Consider the following 21,442-nt stretch of genomic DNA (forward strand, 5'->3'; position numbering starts at 1 on the left):
GCTGCTGCGCACCGTGCGCGTTCACGGCCCGTGCACGCCACCAACTGCATAGAAGAACACTGCACTTCCCGAGCCAGACCGACATCGTGGCCTCGCAAACGTAAGTAAACAACTAAACCTATGTTTAACCAACTAACATCTGTGTCACATTTCAAAATTATCACCACTAAACTATGTTTAAAAAATGATCAACATTATATAATTTTGAACTGATAATTGTATTTTAACCAAAGATAGTGATCTAAATGTTGGTTTCATATAAATACAAAGTGCAAGTAACCTAATGCTGATCAGCTGACCGACTCAAAGTTGAATATTAAACCTCTGACACATTTACTGCTGTAGCACAGGCGTGTTAGGCTGAGAAGCTGACAGGGATCCCACTCAAAGCTCATTCTTGAAGATCATTCAGGTGATAATGAGGTAAGTTCATGCAGAACTCTTGAATTTATGGGCAATTTTGTCAGTTAAATGTTTTTTGTTTGTCAAATGATTGTTTGTATTGATTTCTGTCAATATGAATATCAACCTACAGGCCAGAGGTCAAACAGCCTCACCAGGCTTCTGTCATGGCTGCTCTCTCTGTGAAGAGTCCCACAGGGCACTCTTTTTGGATTTCCATGTTTCTCCTACTCATCTTCATTCAGGTGTTAATGTCCCTAGTGTTATTTGCTGGTGTGTTCATCGTCTCCAATGATGTCCTCATCAGTCCCTTTCGAATTTGTCTCAGACATGAATATGAACTGCACTGCAACCCTGTCTGGGGAGCTGATTCTGAGATAAAAATTAACATCATCCGAATGGTCGTTTTCCTGGGTTTATACATTCCAGTGGTGCTGGTGGCCTTTGCCCTGCTGGCCATGCTGTTAGCAGCCTACGCCAAAGACAGAGCAGCACTGTGGTTTAGCATGGCCTGCCAGGCTGCATCAAGCCTGCTCATCCTCGCTGGTATTACTGTTTTTTTGCTACTCAATCAGCCGTATGTAAGCTGGGAAGACATGACCCTCTGGTTCTATATGTGTGTGGGTGTGCAGGTTGAGCTGGTTATCACAACTGTGCTTACCTGTGTATCAGGGAGGAGGCTAATGTCTGACTGGAAATAGAACTGTCCCTGCCTCAGCTTTACCACTGAGTCGGGTGTGTAGGATTGTTAGTGTGCAAGAAAATTAGCAGAAAGGAAAAGTCATTCTCACCTTGTTAACAGAAAGCAAACTTGAATCATGAAGACAAAGTACATGATGCAGCTATAACCAAACTATGTTTTTTGTAAATTAAATTGTAAATAAATTATTTTGTTACATATTCTTTGATATGTTTTCAATATATCTTTTCATTTGGGACAAATGATGATGAAAACCAAAAAAAACAAATTAAACAAAAAAAAAACAACACACCTGATAGATATTATAACTGTATTTCAGTTTACCATCATTTTTTAAAATAAACTGGAACATAATGTTATGTATAACACACAGTAAATTTACACAGATATAAATATAAGAATATTATATTATATGATTTTTACAGTTCTGTGTGAATGTAAAGCTTTAATCTGAGGTGACATCAAGACAAAAACTGGAGCTGCTTCACTGACACTGATTCCTGAATGATCTTTTTGCAAGCCCTCATACAAAGAGGCCCCGAGTAAAGCTACAGTATTGTGCTCAGTAAATGAGTAGCAACTAAGTGTAAAATGTTCAGTACTTTGTTCACTGAAACGTCAGAAAGTATTGGGCTTATATACACACAGCTTAACACAAAGGATCAGCACGATTATTTATCTCAACAGCAAAAGTGTCCCGGCTGAGTTAGCAACCAGCATTTACACCTCATTTTGATGCAAAAGTGTTGGTGAATAGCGTCAGTCTCTCCGTCCACTTTCTATTGAGCTGTGCCAAATTTTACACCCCAGTGCCATCGATTAAAGGATCAATGCTCCAATTTGTAGCTTGATGGAGGAGCTGTGCGCATTCACAAGTACTGACTGGGAAATTGTAATTCAAGTAACATTCCCTTATAAGAAAAAGATTGTTCCTTCATTGTGAACACATCTCAGCTATTTTCAATGAAGTTCTTCATCAGGTGAAAAAGATTTCTCGCACAAGCCGTAAGGCATCATCATCCCCTGTATCTGCTGGTGGCTGTAGGCACTCTCCTCTTTTCTCAACCACCAGTTCAATGTTTTTGAGACCACTGTGATTCTGAACTGATCCCGACCTCTGACCCTCAGGTCCCTGATGCCGCTGGCTCTCGGTGTATGGCACTGTTTCCACCTCAGTAATGTCCAAGTCTGTTTCTGAAACATATGTCGCGTCCTGGGCATCACTACAGTCTGAGGAGTCCTCTTCTGTCACTGGCTTTGCTTTTGTTTTTGAAGATGCAGGTTGCTCCCTTATCTTCACAGTGGTGTCTGCTTCCTTGTCCTGAAACTCAACCTGTGTGGGCAAGTTTTAGACAATGGTACAGAAAAAAGATGGTGAGAATTATGATTCAAAGCTGTTTTTTTTTTTACTTTAGTTATCTGTACAGCACAAATTGGGGCTGTGTGCAGGTAAATGTGTACAATGTACAAAATGTATTGTGGATAAGTAAAAAGCTGTGATCCAAATACATTTGATTTTCACATATACGATACAATTTTGGCATGTCCTCATTTTTATACTTCATTCATAGCTGTTGCTGAGGTTTGAAGAGAAATGATGCCAAAGATCTTTATCTTCCTCTGGCCATAAATGTTGGGGCGATACAGATTCAGAAACACTCAGGAGCTGTGTGACGTGGAAAGTAAGTCCCATGTTCTCTTGTACAAATTATAATAATTTAAGGGAGCTACTTTTCTATGAAATGCCTTGACAAAAAATATTCTGGGGTACAGATGATCAAAATCTGGAATGGTTCTTAAATTTTGATGTGTTGAAGTTTGCCAACTTTGTTCATAAAGCCTGGAAAAGAGAGCAAGATGGATCATTCAGTTAGTGTTTATTCTGACTTCTCCAGCACTATTTGTTCAGTGACTAATGAATTCTGTTGTATGGTCCGAAGATCTTATTATAAATGATGCCCAAGTAGCTTCTCCAGTTTGAGACTTTGTTGTTTGGACATTTCTACGCAGTACTCTGGTCCTGACTTGTGTGAGTTCATGGTGTCTTGGAAGTTATATTTATATTCATATCTCTACAAGGAGTTTTTTTTTTCCCAAAACGGAAACACTGATCAAAAAAAGAGAGAGAGAGAGAGAAAACATCGCCACCTTTTGGTCCGTGGGAAGAGCCACATCCTCGCAGGCACCGTTGGTAAGATACGACACAGCAGCTTCTACCAGCTCCTTCTCGTTCATACAGTAGAAAGCAGCTCTGGAAACACACCCGTGCATATTTTTTCAAATGAGTCTACAGACCAAAACACACAAACCAGACTCTATTTTGTTATTTACGTCGATTACCTCGCAACTTTCCGTCTCCTCCTGCTCTTCAGCGGCTCCTTTTTTTTCACTTCCTCCTTCTTCGCCATCCATGACGGCAGCGCCCGGTGTCTGTCTGACATGTTGGCTTTGTTTAAACCTACGCAGCTTTACAGTCATGTGTTCATCTCATGGATGTATTATAAGACCTACACTAAGGCTGTTATATCATCCATCATTTACTGAGCAGACAACACAAAGAAGAGGGCTCTCTCGTTTTGGTCAAACCACGCGACCGCGCAGGCTGTCTGAGCCTTTAGCGCCACTTAGCGGACAAACAGCTTAATGCGCCATAAGAAGATGTTGCACAACACAGAGCACAGACCTGAACAAATAACCCCTGCTCCTGCATTTAGTGAGTGTATCTAGACTGTGATGTATAAGTTCAACCAGTCCATTAAGTGCCTTTAAACCTCTCCAGTTTTCAATCCTTCAAAACCGATTTTACACAAAATAGTGGTTAGTTACATATTTAACTGAACTTGCAAACTAATCTAACTAAAGAACACAAATATGAGTAGAGGTGTAAACAGTGCATTATTACCCGCTAAATGTAGCCCAGTGGAGTAGAATGACACAATGCCTTGGTATAAAATGGAAATATTAAAGTGACTAAGTACCCAAAAACTTTGGTATTCTTAGGAGAAGTACTTCAGTACTCTCCACCGTTTGTAATCGGCTACACCCAACTGAAAAACCTCATGGAGTGACTTTGAATGGGTCTACAGGTGTGTATCAGGAAAATGTGTCACTAGTACTAAAATCAAAGGTTGTTCAGTGATTTGACTGGGAAAATAGTTTTTATCGTCACATTACTGCTATCGATTCGTGAGTCTTTACTGAATGTAATCTAGTTGATATTGGAAGAACTTGGCCACATATATATTTATTTATAATACTGGCACAGTATATATATATATATACACTTTAGAGAATGTGTAAGATGCAGTATGATAGTGACAAAGTTCAACAATAATTTTCAAATGTCTATCTCTGTTGCTATCCTCACTGACTTCCATCTCCTACAAATGTACCAGCACACTTACATAAACACACACACATACAGACAGACAGAGAGAGAGATAGAGAGAGAGAGAGAGAGAGAGAGAGAGAGAGTCAACACAACTAGTACAATTTGTCGTTGGAATTAATCAGTGTTGCAGTAGTGTGGTGTGTAATTAAAACTGCATTATAAAGTCTCATCATCCAAAGTCACATCTCTCACCAGGGACTTTCTGTTGTCTGAACTTGTCTTTTTTCTGTTTTAAGTTTGGTTTTATTTGTTTGTTTATTTTTATGTATTTACATTGGTTTCTTGTTTCTCCTTCACAAATGTGGATTTGTATATTGAGTCTCTTGCCAGTAACATAAAACAACATTTCCTTTAAAAAAATTACACGAAAATCAATTTAATAATCAACAATACTTTTAGTAGTGTTTACTCCCCCTTCTCTAGATACAGTCAGATACTAATAGTTGTTTGATACCTTTACTTAACTGCTGAAATGTATTGAGGACATAGAGAACCACTAATGCCCTCTAACCCTGTGTCCCCTGTTCTTACTGGCTGACAGTTAATCCACTAGTCTAGTCTTATGACACATTTTTTTCTCAATTTTCCCTCTTTTCTCCTTTCTCTGTTCTTTTATCACCCTCTTTAAGTTTCTGATATTTTAAAGCAACCTTGTATCAGATTCCCACTTTCTGTCACTTTGTACCCAAAGCTGCCCTCTCTTACTCATGCCTTTTAATTATGTCTCTAAAGCCCCTTCCTACAAGTGCTTAGCCTTTGATTGCAAAGACCAGCTTTGTATATTTGACTAAATTAAAAAGTGGGGAAAAAAGGGAGAAATAAATCTCGAGGCAAAGAGCATGTTAACAGCCAGATGCACGCACAATGCCCTTTTTCCCTAAAGCAGTCAAGTTCAGAGCATTTTAGGAAAGACAAGTAATCAGAGGACTGAACTGGTATCACATGAAAAAAAATCCTCACAATTTCCCATCATTTATTATTATTATTATTATTATTATTATTATTATTTACAACAGATACTTCTCAACAGACTAATTAAAAAAAATTTTAAAAAAATGATTCATTCACTTAGCCCATTTCTTATGTAATGTTACTGTATAACTGAAAATTCCACCGAGCACAAACTGATAATTATTAGCCAAGATTGAACTGATTTGCAGAGAAAGTTGCACCTGCTTGTGTAACATGGGACTCCCAGACAGCTGTCCTGCAAAGCTGCACCCTATCCATCTTTTTTATATCCACCAATAGCACGAATGGTTGTTTGTTACTTGACAAAAAATATTATTTATAAGTCATCATCTTACCGTCATTGCTAAAATCATTAAATTCATTTAAAAAATGATCTGAACATTAAAAAATCTTTGAGGAACCTAGAGTGGCATTGAACTCATCCTCCTCCAGGCTTGCTGCCACATCCACAGATCAGTCGATGCTAAGAAGATTTCTGTTTGCTACTGCAGTAAAGCTTGTCACTGCTCTACTTGCCTGCTGAATTTGTGGGTCGAACATGGCCAAAATGTCTGATCAACTTAGGGACATGAGAGCATCAGCACTGTGGTTTTGTTTAACATTGGGTTTTATGCTTATGGTCAGGATGAAGAATCTCCCTTTTTAAAACTTAACTATGAATATTGTAATGACCCCATTAAAAAAAATATTTAGAATCTCAACCCAGACGTATCTGCCTATATTTAATTTATGATAGGGCAATTGAGAAGCTATAATGTAGAAAACATAAGTGACCTAAGTTGAATTTTCACTTAATCTAATCTCTATCTCCTCCTGTTTTTAACATCCATCTCTTTTTTTCCGAAGGCCCTAATTGGTGAGAAGCAGACTAATCTTTCAGTTGTCTTCCTGGGCTTAACTGTACTTTGCATAAGGGTCATTACCATTGGCCATCTGTTCCAGAAACATCCTTGTGATTGGCCATATGCTGTAAGATTTAGGAAGAGCAGAATGTTTAAATTGAATGAAGATATCCTGCTGGTCATGAGGGGAATGATGTTATCTGCTGGGAGAGACATCATCTCATATGGCATCCAGGATAATATTAGTGCATGTGTGTACACATTTACGAGTGCACGTATGAGCACAGATTCTTTGGTATGACCTTAAGTAAAGTCTGTCTTCTGTCTGAGTTAGGCGTGCACAGTCCATAACACCTGAGGAAAAGAGGAAGTCATTTTTATGTTTAAGCAGTGTTTCTAGATCCCATTTGGCTTTGATCATTGCAAACACATGGGAGCCAATTATTCCTTGTGTAAAATTATGTTCAGAAACAATGTAGGGCACAGTTTTCTCATTCAGTGTGTTTATGTATGTCTGCTACTTGTTGATGTGCTTAGCCATGTGTGCTTGATTAGAAATAATGTAAATGTAAATAATGTTTCTATAAAATGAGCAGGACAAGGTTGTTTGGTTTCTTACTTTAACCTGTGATGTCTTTGTTTTTTATATATTTTGGTAATGGTAGAGAAAGCACACAACCTGAATATAAAAACGGATAATGAGTTGAATCATCAGCTAATTTCTATATTAGTTGGCAACAGAGAAGCAAAACAGACAGAAAATGTGACCGTTTTTCTGAAGTAATATTTCAGGCTGTTTCTGTTGGCAAAATAATCACAGGAAATACAGTCTATGACATCATTTGTTGAATTAGAAAGTCTTGCATGCTTCAGTTTGCCGAGCCAACAGGTATATAAGTTCTACCATTAAGCAATGCACCCAAAATTCAGCTCATCAACTTCTCACAAATCCCCTCTCCTCGTCTGTAGTGTGCTTTGCCAAAAACGTTTTAGTGACAGTGTTTGTTGATTCATGGTTTACTTCAGATCTTTTAACATGAGGAAGATGCCTCAAGGAACAAATTCCCAGATGTCATATCCCAAATCACAAAATAGCTCATTCCTTACCCCATAAAATATAAATTTACACTTGTATGCAGTTTAGGTTTGATCTCACAAGGAGCAAAAGACTAGAAGAAGAAATTGAGAGAGTAAATACATTTGCGTCTAGTTGTGTGAAACTAAAGTTTTGCAATTAATTAAGATATATGGCAATGGAGAAGTTCTCTGAGATGTGTGTGTGTGTGTGGTTGTTTTTGTGCAAGTCCCTCTGTCTATGATGATTTGGAAAATATCAAATGCGACTCCACACGCAACAAACCATATGTGAATTTGTATAAATACAGAAAAGATTACGCTTTCAGTGGGAGATGAGGATGAGCATAAACAGATTACGGAGATTGGAAAGCAGAGAAGTATACAAATAATGTAAAGGCACAGGACTGGGGAGAAAGTGAATTAAGAAGCTCTGTCTCAAATGTGTAGTAACCAACCGAACTTATCTGGCAATGGATTTGACTTTGGAATGTTTTCGAAGGCTTAATCTATACTTGTTTTATGACATTTGTTTGATGAGGTCATTCTTCTTGCTTCTTTTTTTGTTTCTTCTAATCTGTTGTCATATGGGCCAAAGATAACAATGGAGTTCAGCATCTCCCTGCTGAATGATATCACATATATCTAAATCTGTCTAGGAATAAGATATTTGTGTTTACTCTCAGTGGCTGGGTCTGCTGGGACAGTCTGGCTTCTAAACTTAAGCTGACTATTATGTAAGGCATCATCTATGTGATGATTAAATTTCAAGTAAAATGTATACGTAGAGAATGGTTTTGATGAAAAGCTGTAAGGAAAAAAGTAAATTATGTGTAAGGTACGTTGAGGTAAAGGTATTTTTTGAGACACTATATGACCTGTGTTTGTGTCCCCAGCTGATTGTAGGATTTAACACAGTGGACTGTGCATGAGGGTGTTTAGTTGGAACATAATCTGCAGTTGTAACATCAAATGCTTATGGCGGGCGCAGAGGCAATAAAATCTGTCGCGCTAAAATGTGTCTGAGAGGACCAAAAAAAACAAAAAAAACAAATCAATGTGATGATAAATGAGAAGTCACTGGGAAGCAGTAATCTGTTCCACCCTATTAAAGTCGGGACTTGTAGGCTACTGTGCCTCCTCATCAACAGTAATAGGCCAAATCCACAGGGATTTCCTGCCAATCACAGGCTTGTGGTGGTATCTTAATGACTTTTCCTCGGAAGCTGATAAAAGTGCTTTTCCTCTAAATTCAGCAATCTGTTGTGTTTTACTGCGACCAGCAGATCGAGCAACATTGGCACGGATTCAAAGCAAGTCCAGATAGTGTATTACTATGTGCTTGGAAACCTCTTAACCTCACTGTGACACGTTTCTGTTGAACTGCATGAAAAGTCCTGCTGTGTAATCCCTGACCTTAAAAATGACCCTGTCCTTAAAAGCTCATTGTTCTTTTCAGACAACCAAAATTATTTGCAATACAAGACACGCACATGCACATACATGCACTCATGCACACGGTACATGCATGTGTTCTTTCACAGTAAGGACAACAAAAAGAGAGAATGAAGGGAGTGTGCAGCCGAGTCACCTGGCTCACTCAACTGTAGACTATGCCAAATTAAAGATGTTAATTTCATCCTTAAGCACACGCTAATAGGAGCAATCACTTGCCTGGGTAAGACTCCAATCAAAATGCTAATTACAACCCTGGTCCTGCAAACGAACAGTTTAGGATTCATTGTCCTCCTTTAGTTCTTCTACTGTCGCTTCCTTCCTTTCGATGGTTACACATGCATATCCCAAAAAGGTTGTGATATTACAAAAAGCTGTCTGATTATCTTCACATCACAGTTGACCTCTTTTCTTACATGTAATGCATGAGTCTTATGTACAGCTGCTGGAGGAGTGTTAGTACTTTTGAGGATTCGGTTATATGAGGTTTTGGGCACTGGCATTGAGATGATGTTCTTCTGTGCAGTTACTCTTTGTTATAAGCTTTACTTAGGATTAATTATGCCATTCACCATGCATTGCTTGCTGTTGATACAAGAGTTAAAGGTTTCTTCAACTTTTTTAATTCATAAATTATGTTAAAATTGCAACTTGGCGCAATAATCTCACCACTGGCTCTGTGAGAAGCTCTTCTGGAGCTTTCTATTGTATTACATGATCTGCCTCCACAGATAAAGTGTGCCCAGTTGAACAAGATGAGATTGAGATAGATCGTTTTGCCAAAATAAACGACAATAGCTTTCTGCAAAGCTTCAGTTGCATTTCAGTAAGTGCAAAACAGCAAACTTGTTTTCAACCATACAATTAAGCAAATCAGGAACATTGCATTTACATCGTAGAATACTGTTTTTCATCAGCTTGTTTAATAGTTCATACACAGAGAACCCACATACATTCAACACCCTGAAAACCCAGAAAACCCAGAAAACCCAGAAAAATGACAGGGCTGCAGTAGTGTGCATGGACGAGGCAAATTAAAGATTCAAGGACACCTCGGTATTACAAAAGCTTTCCCAACATTACAGTAACTCACAGGGGGATTAAAAGTATTCCCACTGGCTTTACGTTACTATAACACAAAGCTTTTCCTCCACTAGCAGCAGCAGTGCAGGTAGACAGACCGGGAGATTTTGTCTTTTGTTCCGCTTTCATCCTCGTCTCTGTCAAACCCTGTAAAAACCTTTGCTTCCTGGGTCCCTGATTGCCTTAGAAGAAGCAGGCAAGACACCAGCCCGGTTGCCATGGCAACAGATGCAGATTTTAATACCTTTGATGTGCGGTAAACATAGGTGTATGTGTAGCCTGTCGGTTTGCCAGTTTGCATGTGTGTTTACTAGTGGCTCGGGCAACGGACGGACAGAGGGTGACAAACAGTGATAGTAGCCAACTGTGGCCTCTGGTCACGAGAGCAACAGCTGGTATTCATCGGAGCTTGTCGATGACCCGTCACTTGCACTTTCTCGCTGTGGTTCAAATGTCAGGCAGCTCAGGATGAGGCAGTGTGTCTCAGCAGCCCTCCCAAACCAAACACGTCCTATAAACTAAATGATTCATGCGTCTCTGAGGCAACACTTTCACTTTGTCATCAATCATAAGGGAGCAGTGTCATTTTTAAACACAGGCCCAGATGATGCAACTTTATGATGGTGCATATATTGTGTGGGTGAGTTTGTTCATCTCCTCCTGAATTAATTTACCCTGAGGTTGTTACTGCTGAGGAAAAATTGGTCCCACCTTACTGAATAATGATGGCCTTGGAGACTTTGAAAATATGGCCCGTGGGCTTTCTGATAGGATGTGTTGCTTTGTGGTTTGCCGATTGTTTGTGAAGTTTGGTGGCTGCAGTTTTTCTTCTGTCTTACTTGAATTTGTTTGAGAAGTTTTATGTGAGAATCATAAATTCAAAGAAGCAGGGAAGGAAAGATCATTATCATCCGGGAAAACACAAATAATGGGTTTTCAACATAAATTTACACACATTGGTTGAAAAGTATTGATCTCGCCACATCTACTTTTTGTATCTGGTAAACAGCGGTGGAATGTAACTAAGTACATTTACTTTATTACTGTACTTAAAATCTAACATAGTTGTACTTTATTATCGTTGTAGTAGTAATTACATTTTCTGATATACTTTCATGTAACTACATTTAGGAAGGAAATATTGTACTTTTTACTTACATTTATCTGATGATACTAGTTACCTTGCACAGAAATATTTTACATATGATCAACTTATAACATATGATGAATTGTTCAGATTAAACAGCCCGATGATATATCTTACTACTTACACATTTAATTTATCAGTAATATCAATCCAACACTAAAATAGCCTATGTCACAATGAAACTATTCAGAAACCATTCTGCCCGATAATTTAGATTCTTTAATTATATTTTACTGATAGTTCGTCTGGACTTTTACTTAAAATAATACTATGTAACTTCTGAAAATACTGATAACACAGTCATTGTTGTAAGTTGAATTCATAAGCGATAAAACACAACATTGCTTAATTAAATACACCAAGATGTTACGATGCTGATACAATCTTACAATCTCGGTCTGGTATGACCAGTAACTTATTGTTGCTATAATGTCAACTAATGTTAGCAAACGTCAGATAGATATTGCTGTGTAAGTGACATTACTAAGTCAGTTCAGTGAATTTGTGCTACAGTGGCAAAGTGTTTCAGCATTAACTATCATCCTGTAATTGTCATTTGTAGAAATTAAAGTGTCTGCTGTCTTAAGTCGTAGTTTGGCTTATGTTACTTATATGAGGAATGGCAGCCTGTTTTAAAAGAAGCAACAAAAATAGGTTTGTAGTAGGCAACAGATGCATATGACCATCCAAGTGTGAGTGTGAAAGGCCAGGATGGGAGGATATTAGAATGTACCACTTATTTACACTCAGGCATCTGTCAGACTGAGATTGCCTTTGGCTGCCAGGAGCAACCTTACATTGTCCAAAGCCTCTGATTCAAAGCAATTACCATCAGCTGCTGCATGAATCACGAATCTGCCACTGGACATGGTGACAGGTTCTGTTGTTATAAGGCAACACATCAAAGGAAAATCTTTCCATCCCACCAACTCTTGGCTTCCATTTTTGTCTTTCTGCAGCTCCAGACAGCCTTTTTTTTTCTTTTTTTTTAAGGCTGCAGGCGCTCTGTGTCCTTCCAGAAAAATGAGAAAAGACAACAGTGAATGTGCCCTGCTCTCTGCTCTGCATAGAAATGCACACATAGGAATTCAATGTGTGACTGATTTATGCTCACTGAGTTCTTTGGCACAGGTGTCCTCTGTATGTGTGTGTGTGTGTGTGTGTGTGTGTGTCCTTCTGGACACTTGCCATATATCAGCTAATTAAATTAAAATAAAATGTTAATTCATAATGCATTCATCAATATGCCAGACAGGCTATGTGAGGATTATCATATCACTTATTACTCATGTATGATTATGCACATGCGCAATCATCTCTTCCCCCTTCCCGCGCCAACTAAGCCCAATCTTAAAACCGCGAGCAGCCGCAGACAGATCATCTGTTCATTTAAGAGGAGAAGTCAGACTGATACAGACTTGAGCTCTGCGGTAACAGCGTCTCTGCGCAGGGAAACTCTGCTCATCTCACAGTTTTTTTTTCTCTGTAAGTGAAGACCGATAATAAATCAGAAGTTCTTCATCAGCTCTTTTTTGCCCCAGAAACCGCTCTCATATTGACCAATAGGATTAGGATGAAAAGGTGAAAGTTGGACTTTGGAAATCAGTGGTTCTAACATGCGCTAATCCGGACCATTGATTTAAACGGGCAGGGGGATGTGAGGGACTCAAACCTGGTCAAGTTTGAAATCCAAAACCAGAAAACGGAATTCTTCTGAGAGGATGCGTGTAGGTGAGTGGGATTATTCATACTCGCATGATTTTAGGGCGTTTCGTGAAACTGTGCCTTTCCTCTCTGTGTCTAGGGGAGAGTGAGAGATGTAGGAGAGACGGGCGTTTCTAATCTGTGATCAATCTTTTTTTTTTTTTTTGTGACACATTTGTGTGCGTTGTTCACAAACTTCCTGGTATTTTTAGGTTTTGATCCGCGCACAAAAATAATTCTACATCACAATCACGCTATTGAAAAAAAAAAATAAATAAATAAAATAAAATAAAGACAGAAAAAAACTCCACGGTAACTGCACAGCGATTACGACATCCATATTACTTATAGACAATTTTGAAAAGACAGGAAAATGCCAAACTAATCTGTTTGTTTTGAAAGTTTCTCTGGTGGAACCCTTCATGGTGCTGAAGTGACAGCTCCCGATGCGCCACGTTTTACTGCTGTAATATTTTTTATGTTTTTTTGCACGAGAGAACTACGAAGATCAATAAAATCCCAATTATTCATCAAAAGGAAAAATTTTATTTTCCCCTTTCACCAGGTTGCGGTGGGCCAGTGATAGGAGGACGATTTAGGCTGCTGCTGCCTCAGTTCTTCCTCCACACACACACACACACACACACACACACACACACACACACACACACACACACACACACACACACACACACACACACACACACACACTGAACATGGTTTCTGTGGAGATGGCTCTTCATTGAACAAAAACACTGCCTGCTTCATTGTAAGAAGTAGTGTATTTGTGACAGCAGCCTATAATGCAGATTCTCATTTGGGGTTTTTTCAAGATTAGTAGGGATAGAAAGTAATCCTTGGATCGTTTTTTAAATTTACTTTAACATAACACATGGCAACATGGAATAAAACATGAAGGGGCGCAACCAATAAATCATCAAAAAGAAAAAGAACCGTTGGCCAGAAATCAGCACATAGCTGTTTAGCACTGCTGTCCTGTGACTTTCAGTTTGTCACTGGACGTGCACAGCAACATGCCAACATGTCAACTTGCCACTTTGGTGAAAACTCAAAGCAAATTTCAGTGGCCCGTTGACCTTAGGCAAGATGCTCTATTTAGGTCATATTTTATGTAATAGGGCACAAATGTGGCACAAGATAAGGTTTCATGAAACAGAGACTATGTTTTATTTGCCGCTACACGTCCTTGCACAGCACACATGGCAGTCAGCAGATTGTCAACAGTCCCAGCTCTTGTCCACTGTGTTACATATAAACCTTGAAAAAAAAAACAGCAAAGAAAAAGAAGGATGCAGAAATGGGAGTAAGAGTTATAAGGAAGCAGCTTGTCCTTGTTCTCTTCCTGCCAAGCTTTTGAACTCCAAACCCCTGGTCTGCTGTATACATTCAGGGATTCAGAGGAGAGAGCAAGCAAAGACACAGAAATTCTGCAAAGCCGTCTCTCTCTCTCTCTTCCCTTTATTCCTCGATTTTACCCCCTCACACACTCTGGGCTTCTTTTACAGTCTGGATATTTCTCCTGGTCATTGAGGAGGGATTTGCTCTGGCACAAAAGACTAAAGGTATGATTGATACCTTCATTAAATCAAGACACATGTTCTAATTTAACTATAGATTAGTGAGGTTTTTACACAGGTAGGTACATACAGCACTGTCTTAGATGTCGTTAGTCTTTGTGTGGTACCGTTAACTGTATATTTTTAAAGAAAAGATCTGATTTACTGTCAGAATATCATGTCTCAGTTGGATGTCATTTCACATGCAGATGGTGGAGCAGGATCAAAAGGAGCTAAACCTTCTCAACAGCCACAGCATTCTCGTCACTGTGGGAACTGGGTACGAAACACAGATGGTGGCACCTTCAGCTCCCCCAACTACCCGAATACGTACCCTCCCAACAAGGAGTGCCTTTATGTACTGGAAGGTAACCAACAATATGTGCCTCAGCCTGATCCAAAAATGTAGCTCATGTTCTAATTTTGTGAATGTTATAGATTTGGACATTGAATTAGTGCCAGATTCTTGAGCTCTGGCATTAATTAAAGGGAATCTGATGGAGAGCAGACATCACCACAAACACTATTTCATCTGTTTTGTCTGCAAGACGACAAAGAATTCAAGCCGCTGTTTCTGTTGCCTCCTTCATTCAAAAATGGCATCAACATCGCTCATTATAAATTGGTCACAAATTATGCTGTTTTGTCTGTCTTGGCAACAAAGCCCATTTCTGACCAAGTCATTATATGCAATGCTAAAGTCATTTCCCTCTATGGTTGTTAAAGTACAAACAAGATGGCAGGACATAACTTTTTCACAGTTATCTTATCTCATTATCTTGCACACCAAAGAATATGTCAAACCCTGCTGTCATTTTGTACGTCACTGTAATTGCTATTGGAGTCAACAAAACAAAGCCACACAAAAGTCTGATCTAGTAATACTATATGAAAAATCAGCAAAACTGAAGGTAATCTTAAAGGAGCAGATATTTTTATCGCCATTCTAAGGTCTTATTATCTGTCTTGCTGACCTCTGTGGCAGCAGAAGTGACATACCACCATGCTTCCCTCAGCCCTGCCCCGCCAGAGAATAGAGCTGCTGTTTGACGACGCCTTCTACATCGAGGCGTCTTTTGAGTGTCGTTTTGACCACATTGAGGTGCGGGACGGTCCATTCAGCTTCTCGCCACTCATCAATCGCTTCTGTGGCTCAGCCAACCCAGGGCTCGTCCTCTCTAGCGGACGCTTCATGTGGATTCGCTTCTTCAGTGATGAAGAGCTGGAGGGGATCGGCTTCCAGGTCCAGTACAGCTTTACTGCAGGTGATGCAAACGCAGTGGGATGGTTTATTGATCCCTGTATGGCAGTGTTCTCACTGCACCATCCTGATACTCACTGAATGTTCATCTGGTCTGCTTAAATAATGCTATAATCAAATGTCCCTGCTATTATTAGCCAATCGAATATCTGCATTCTGACTGATGATGGCCTTTAGTGTGATAGCTCTCTTCATCTTTGTGATTTCCCCCCAAAGACCCTGAATTTCATCTGCATGTGGGAGGACTTCTAAACCCTATCCCAGGTAGTGCAAATACATACCTGATCAAGTGATTTTTTTACATTAACATGTGATGCAAAGTCATGGCACTTTCCCCTCACTGCCATCCCTAATCCCCCTTTTCTCCCTCGTGTGTTTCCACTTTCTCTGCCTCTTTGTTATTGTCCTCGGTCACCGTCTGTGGGGCAGATTGTCAGTTTGAGCTGTCCGGGGCTGACGGCCTGATCCGTTCCAGTCAGGTGGAGGAGGAGTACAAAGTGAGGCCAGACCAGGCAGTGGATTGCATCTGGACTATACGAGCCCCCACAAACAACAGGGTACGGCATTTGCTATAGTATATTGTTTTGTTAAATACATTTTAACAAAAATGTATTTTTGCTAAAAACGTGTGTAGTGTGTAAAGCTGTCAGAAAAATAACACAGGAGGCTATGAAACTTTACAATTCTTTAGCTCTTAGTAATCTACGTGCTATTTTTACCATTGTTTACAGTTGAGCAGTCACACGTGCGTCTAAAGGGTGTGTCACACAAGTATGCTTGAGTTTCACCTATAAGGCTGATTGCCAAAATATAGTGCTGTATCATCCAACTCTCCACTGGCACTCCTATCCCATCAAACACTAGAAAACTCTGTTTTATTTTCATTTTTGACTGTAGACAGACTTTCCAACAAACTTTGGATTTTAGATTATTGTTGATTAGCAAAACCAATATTTAGAAAAGGAAAAATTTAATCAGAGAGAGTGCCAGCAATGTAATTGAAAAAGGGATTGAACTAATTTAGTTGGAAGTTAGTTTGCAGTGTTTCCTTGTAGGTTTTTTGTCATCATAATAAAGGACCACAAATTAGCATGGGCACTTTTGACAGGTGGCTGTAATAGACTGTTTTTAATTTGTTGTAACCCTCTGATGATGTCTATGAAGATCAGATAATTAATTTGTGGAAATTGTTCATATACTGGAATTAGAAAATTGAGAAGTGTCAAAAATGTACACAAATGTATGTATTGCTTTGCCTTTTCTCACACAGGCACAGCTTTGTGGTCAGTGTGCCATAGCTAGAGGACAGAACATGTTTAGAAATCCAGAGTCATTTCTAGAGCTCAAAGGATAAGTCAGTTAACTGATTAGATGATTGACAAGAAAATCAACCTGCAATTATATTGATAATCGAGTCAGTTTTCAAGCAAAAATACCAAATATTCCCTCATTCCAGCCACTCAGATGCCATGATTTTCAACTTTTCTTTGTCTTTTAGATAATACATTGAATGTTTTATGGTGGATTTTAGACAATTACTCTAACAAAACAAGACATTTGAAAACATCATCTTGGGGTTTAGGAAATTGTAACAGACATTTTTCACTATTTTCTATAGACCACACAACTAATATTTCGTCAACAAAATTACTGACAGATTTATGAATAATGAAAATAATGATTTATTTAGTAATTGAATCCTCAGTTGCACCCCTAATATTGTTACGTCTTTGCCATGTAGCTGATACACAACTCATTTCCTACATAATCAGTAATACAAGATGCACAGAGACTGCAGTGGCAGGGACACGGAGTGATCAGGATGATTATACAAGAGAGAAAAGCTGAGAAAATTAAAGGTATGGTAAGAAATAAGGAGAGATAGAAAAACAAAAAAAAAACCTTTTGTTGATGCGAGGGGATATTATTCATTGGGAACAAAATGACAACACAGTGATTGAAAAGACGAGTCTCCAGCCTGCAGTGCATTGTGCGTCCTCCATACCTCTTCATCAGTTGTGATGGGTGTTTGTTCCACAGCCTTTACATAATCATAAAGACAAAGAATTCAACTTCCTATCACACAAACCCTAGATAAATGCATTTTACGTATTTTATCATCAAATAATCAGACTGCAGCTTGACATACATGTATGTGCACATGAAGTATAAAGCGAACATAGGCTGATAATCCAGCAGTCAACATTAGGGCACATACAGTAAACCTGGCTTGAAATGATTTATATTTGAACCTGTAATGCAGATATGTCATCTTATAGCAAAGAAAAATACACTAAACTGCATGAAAAATGAACAAAATGTACCGTGTATCTCCTCCACATTCTTTATTCCAGATTTACCTGCGATTCTTGGAATACCAGATGGAAAACTCAAATGAATGTAAGAAGAACTTTGTGGCTGTTTATGATGGCAGTAACGCCATTGAGGACCTCAAGGTAATATACTGAATAATCATTTATGATATAATATGTACTGTAAAATGAAAGCCCTTTGATCTGATATACTTTATTTGTTGCATATAGTATTTTATTATTCTCTCAGTTCTGAGTTTCTCTCTCCTTCTGCTACACAACAGTCCGTCTTTCCTTGCCACACATTTCAATCAGAAATATATAGCAACTGTTCTACAGACCTTGGCCTCAATGAGACTGCACATCCAAAACTCTGAGAGAAAATAATGTGTGGTTTCTTGCAGGCCAAGTTTTGTAGTACAGTAGCTAATGACATCATGCTGGACACTGGTGTGGGAGTAGTGAGGATGTGGGCTGATGAGACAAGCCGTCTCAGCCGTTTCCGTATGCTGTTCACATCTTTTGCTGACCGTGAGTTTCTCCTTCAGTTACTCTTAATCTCTGTCATTTTACATTTCCCACCAATGTCCTTTTTGTTTGGTCACAGCTGCTGTGCGAGGGAAAGTACAGTGTGTGGCCTGGACTGCAAACAGATCTGTAATAGCACTAACTTGTGTTTTCTATTCAATAATGCAGGTTTTTAAGAGAAAAGTGGCAGTTGTAGAAAATGCATTAAACTGTATAATATTTAAAAAATATTACAAAATGCTGGATTTCCATGTATCCTTTTGAAAAGAGAGCAGCATAAATGTAATTCAATAAGTGCTTTATAAATGGAATCCCTATTAAACAAACCTGAGTACAAAGAATTACAGGAAATAGATAGAACTTCCTTTTACTGTTTATCTCTTTGGTTGCTTTATCAGCTTGCTTGCAACACGTACTAATACAACTGTGTTTGTTTTTCAGCACCCTGTGCAGGAAGTGCGTTCTTTTGCCACAGTAACATGTGCATCAACACTTCTCTGGTGTGCAACGGCATACAAAACTGTGTCTTTCCCTGGGATGAGAGCAACTGCAAAGGTACACCTGTTGTGCCGATTCTTCCTTTGAAATTCTGCCATGTTGTATGACAATATGATGATGCATGTTATGTCTGGCTCTGTTGTGTCACACTGACCCTCCTTTGAGGATCCTTTTTCTCAAATATCCTGGCAAGTCTCCGATTTAATTTTTCACCCTGGTCCCACGGAGCAGTGAATATAGGTCAATGTTGGACACTACAGAAAATTCCTACAATATTTCCTCTTGGTAGGGGAAGTAGATTCTTATCATCTTAGGCACCTTTCCAGCTAAAAGTATTTTGGTTGATAAGTGGCTCTTATGCACCTCAGTTGACTGGGATGGCTGTTTATCAGTGCCTTGACACTTAGTGAAGCCTCTGAACTAATCCTGGCAACCAAAGATACAGACCGTCCTGACGGGGATGGCAATGGGTAGATGACTGATGTACTCTCAGTGCATCTGAATGGCCCTCATATTTTTTATCTCTCCTTTTCCCTCTCTCCATCATCCAGAGAAAAAGAACAAAGGTGTTTTTCACCAGATCACAAAGACCCACGGGACAATAATCTGTGTGTCTACGGGTGTAGTGCTGCTGCTCCTTATTGTCTCCATCCTGGTGCAGGTCAAACAGCCACGAAAAAAGGTAACAGACAAGTCACAATCATGCCACAAAATTTTGGTGTAGAAATAGTTAATTTACCAAGTGTGTTTAATCATATTTTACAGGTGTTGGTCCGCAAGAATAATCTGTTTCACCGGGGCGACTTCCAGGAGGTGTTTGATCCTCCGCATTATGAGCTTTTTACCCTCCGAGACAAGGTTAGTTGGATCACTTTGATAAAGTATTACCTGAACATGGTCATGGCCTTTTAAAATTGTAATAATGACAACGTTATTTTTTTTTAGGAGATCTCTGGCGACCTTGGGGAGTTATCAGAGGAACTCCAGTCCCTGCAGGCGCTCAGGAGATCCTCATCAGGCTCACGCTGCATACACGAACACCACTGTGGCTCTCAGGCCTCTGTCAACTCCATCAAAGCCAGTCAGGGTGCACATGGACTGGTAAGGGGATCCATGGAGCTTCCCCCTTTCAGAGGGGACTTCCAGAGCACCTTACCTCCCTTCAGGGACTTGAACAGCAGTCTGCGTAAGAAGAGCTGGCCTAGTATGAAACCAGGCCGAATGCAGGGCCATCACAATATGGGGGATAGAGCAGTGGGACGGCAGGATAGAGTGATGGAGGAGGATGAAGAGGAGGAGGAGGATGCAAGATATGATGTGTATGTGCGCAGAGCAGGAAGCCGAAGAGGGAACTATGAAATGGCCCAGCAAAGATCCTTGTCCATGGACTTCTGAGAAGAAAAGACAAGGTTGGCACCATTAGTTCTACAGCAGCAACTTTTCAATCACTGCCACAGTCACACATTTACAGGAAAGAGGAGAGGAAGAAAAGAGACTGTAGAGAGGGTGTGTCTCACTTAAATCTGACAGAAGAGAATGCTGTGTATTCTTGTGATTAATGTATTTTGTTAAAAACATTTTACTGTAAAGAAAATAGATTAAGAATATTTTAAGAGGAAGCATGATAACATTTTCAGCAAACAGTAGAAAAATCACTACAATTTAGTTTTTGTTCAGTCTATTATTACCTGTGCTAAAGAATAACCATCTACATTACCATACCATTGGTTTAGGAAAAGTCTTATCTTGCATTTGGTAAGTCAGTTTTAAAACCCTCTGATGCCAGGGTTGAACTTTTAAACTGTTCATACTCCACATGCGTGGTCTCAAACTCTGGATCCTTTTGTGTAGTGTGTAAAGCAGTCAGAAACATAACACAGGAGGCTATAAAACTTTACAAATCTTCAGCTCTTAGTGGTCTATGTGAATTTTTCACCATTGATTTGATACTGAAGGGTTTTAATACTGGAGGTGAAATGAATGTTTACAGCTCTTAGTAGTCTACGTGCTATTTTGACCATTGTTTACAGCTGAGCAGTCGCGTGTGCTTCTAAAGGGTGTGTCACACAAGTATGCTGGAGTTTCACCTATAAGGCTGATTGCAAAAATATAGTTCTGTATCATCCAACTCTCCACTGGCACTCCTATCCCATCAAACACTAGAAAACTCTGTTTTATTTTCTTTTTTGACTGTAGACAGACTTTCCAACAAACTTTGGATTTTAGATTATTGTTGGTTAGCAAGACCAATATTTAGAAAAAGGAAAAATGTAATCAGAGAGAGTGCCAGTAATGTACTTGAAAAAGGGATTGAACTAATTTAGTTGGAGGTTAGTTTGCAGTGTTTCCTTGTAGGTTTTTTTGTCATCATAATAAAGGACCACAAATTAGCATGGGCTAATAATTGAAATTGTTCATATACTGGAATTAGAAAAGTGAAAAGTGTCAGAAATTACCACAATTGTATGTATTGCTTTGCCTTTTCTCACACAGGCA

The 21,442-nt window shown here is 39.2% G+C and overlaps 2 protein-coding genes across 5 annotated transcripts; one reads left to right on the forward strand and one right to left on the reverse strand.

Moving 5' to 3' along the window:
- Positions 1-19: 19 nt before the first annotated feature.
- neto2b (neuropilin (NRP) and tolloid (TLL)-like 2b) lies at positions 20-21,336 on the forward strand. 4 transcript variants are annotated; one of them, XM_056387474.1, is made up of 12 exons: positions 20-100; positions 346-423; positions 14,557-14,715; positions 15,336-15,612; positions 15,825-15,872; positions 16,038-16,165; positions 17,963-18,064; positions 18,325-18,451; positions 18,890-19,003; positions 19,498-19,628; positions 19,712-19,804; positions 19,892-21,336. In XM_056387474.1, exons 4-12 carry the CDS (start codon positions 15,351-15,353, stop codon positions 20,339-20,341), a joined length of 1,455 nt encoding a protein of 484 aa, XP_056243449.1. In that variant the 5' UTR covers positions 20-100; positions 346-423; positions 14,557-14,715; positions 15,336-15,350; the 3' UTR covers positions 20,342-21,336. The 4 variants fall into 4 exon arrangements, with proteins under 4 accessions (XP_056243449.1, XP_056243450.1, XP_056243447.1 ...); XM_056387475.1 differs by having other exon boundaries at positions 23-100; positions 351-423; XM_056387472.1 differs by lacking the exons at positions 20-100; positions 346-423 and adding exons at positions 12,456-12,797; positions 14,297-14,353 and having other exon boundaries at positions 15,364-15,612.
- Positions 1,399-3,727, reverse strand: si:ch211-127m7.2 (uncharacterized). Its single transcript, XM_056387479.1, has 3 exons — positions 3,443-3,727; positions 3,251-3,353; positions 1,399-2,435 (listed from the first exon to the last, which is right to left on the reverse strand). Exons 1-3 carry the CDS (start codon positions 3,541-3,543, stop codon positions 2,079-2,081), a joined length of 561 nt encoding a protein of 186 aa, XP_056243454.1. The 5' UTR covers positions 3,544-3,727; the 3' UTR covers positions 1,399-2,078.
- Positions 21,337-21,442: the final 106 nt, after the last annotated feature.

The sequence above is a fragment of the Seriola aureovittata genome, chromosome 10 (assembly GCF_021018895.1).
Source record: "Seriola aureovittata isolate HTS-2021-v1 ecotype China chromosome 10, ASM2101889v1, whole genome shotgun sequence".
NCBI classification, from domain to species: domain Eukaryota; kingdom Metazoa; phylum Chordata; class Actinopteri; order Carangiformes; family Carangidae; genus Seriola; species Seriola aureovittata.

What these genes read in the sequence shown, in the direction of transcription:
- si:ch211-127m7.2 (XM_056387479.1), bottom strand. Translation starts at nt 3,543, where the DNA reads ATGTCAGACAGACACCGGGCGCTGCCGTCATGGATGGCGAAGAAGGAG. An exon ending in AGGAGACGGAAAGTTGCGAG is followed by an intron (nt 3,354 to 3,442) that starts GTAATCGACGTA and finishes GTGTGTTTCCAG; the next exon opens with AGCTGCTTTCTACTGTATGA. An exon ending in CTCTTCCCACGGACCAAAAG is followed by an intron (nt 2,436 to 3,250) that starts GTGGCGATGTTT and finishes TTGCCCACACAG; the next exon opens with GTTGAGTTTCAGGACAAGGA.
- neto2b (XM_056387472.1), top strand. An exon ending in TCTGGCACAAAAGACTAAAG is followed by an intron (nt 14,354 to 14,556) that starts GTATGATTGATA and finishes TTTCACATGCAG; the next exon opens with ATGGTGGAGCAGGATCAAAA. An exon ending in ACGCCATTGAGGACCTCAAG is followed by an intron (nt 18,065 to 18,324) that starts GTAATATACTGA and finishes GGTTTCTTGCAG; the next exon opens with GCCAAGTTTTGTAGTACAGT.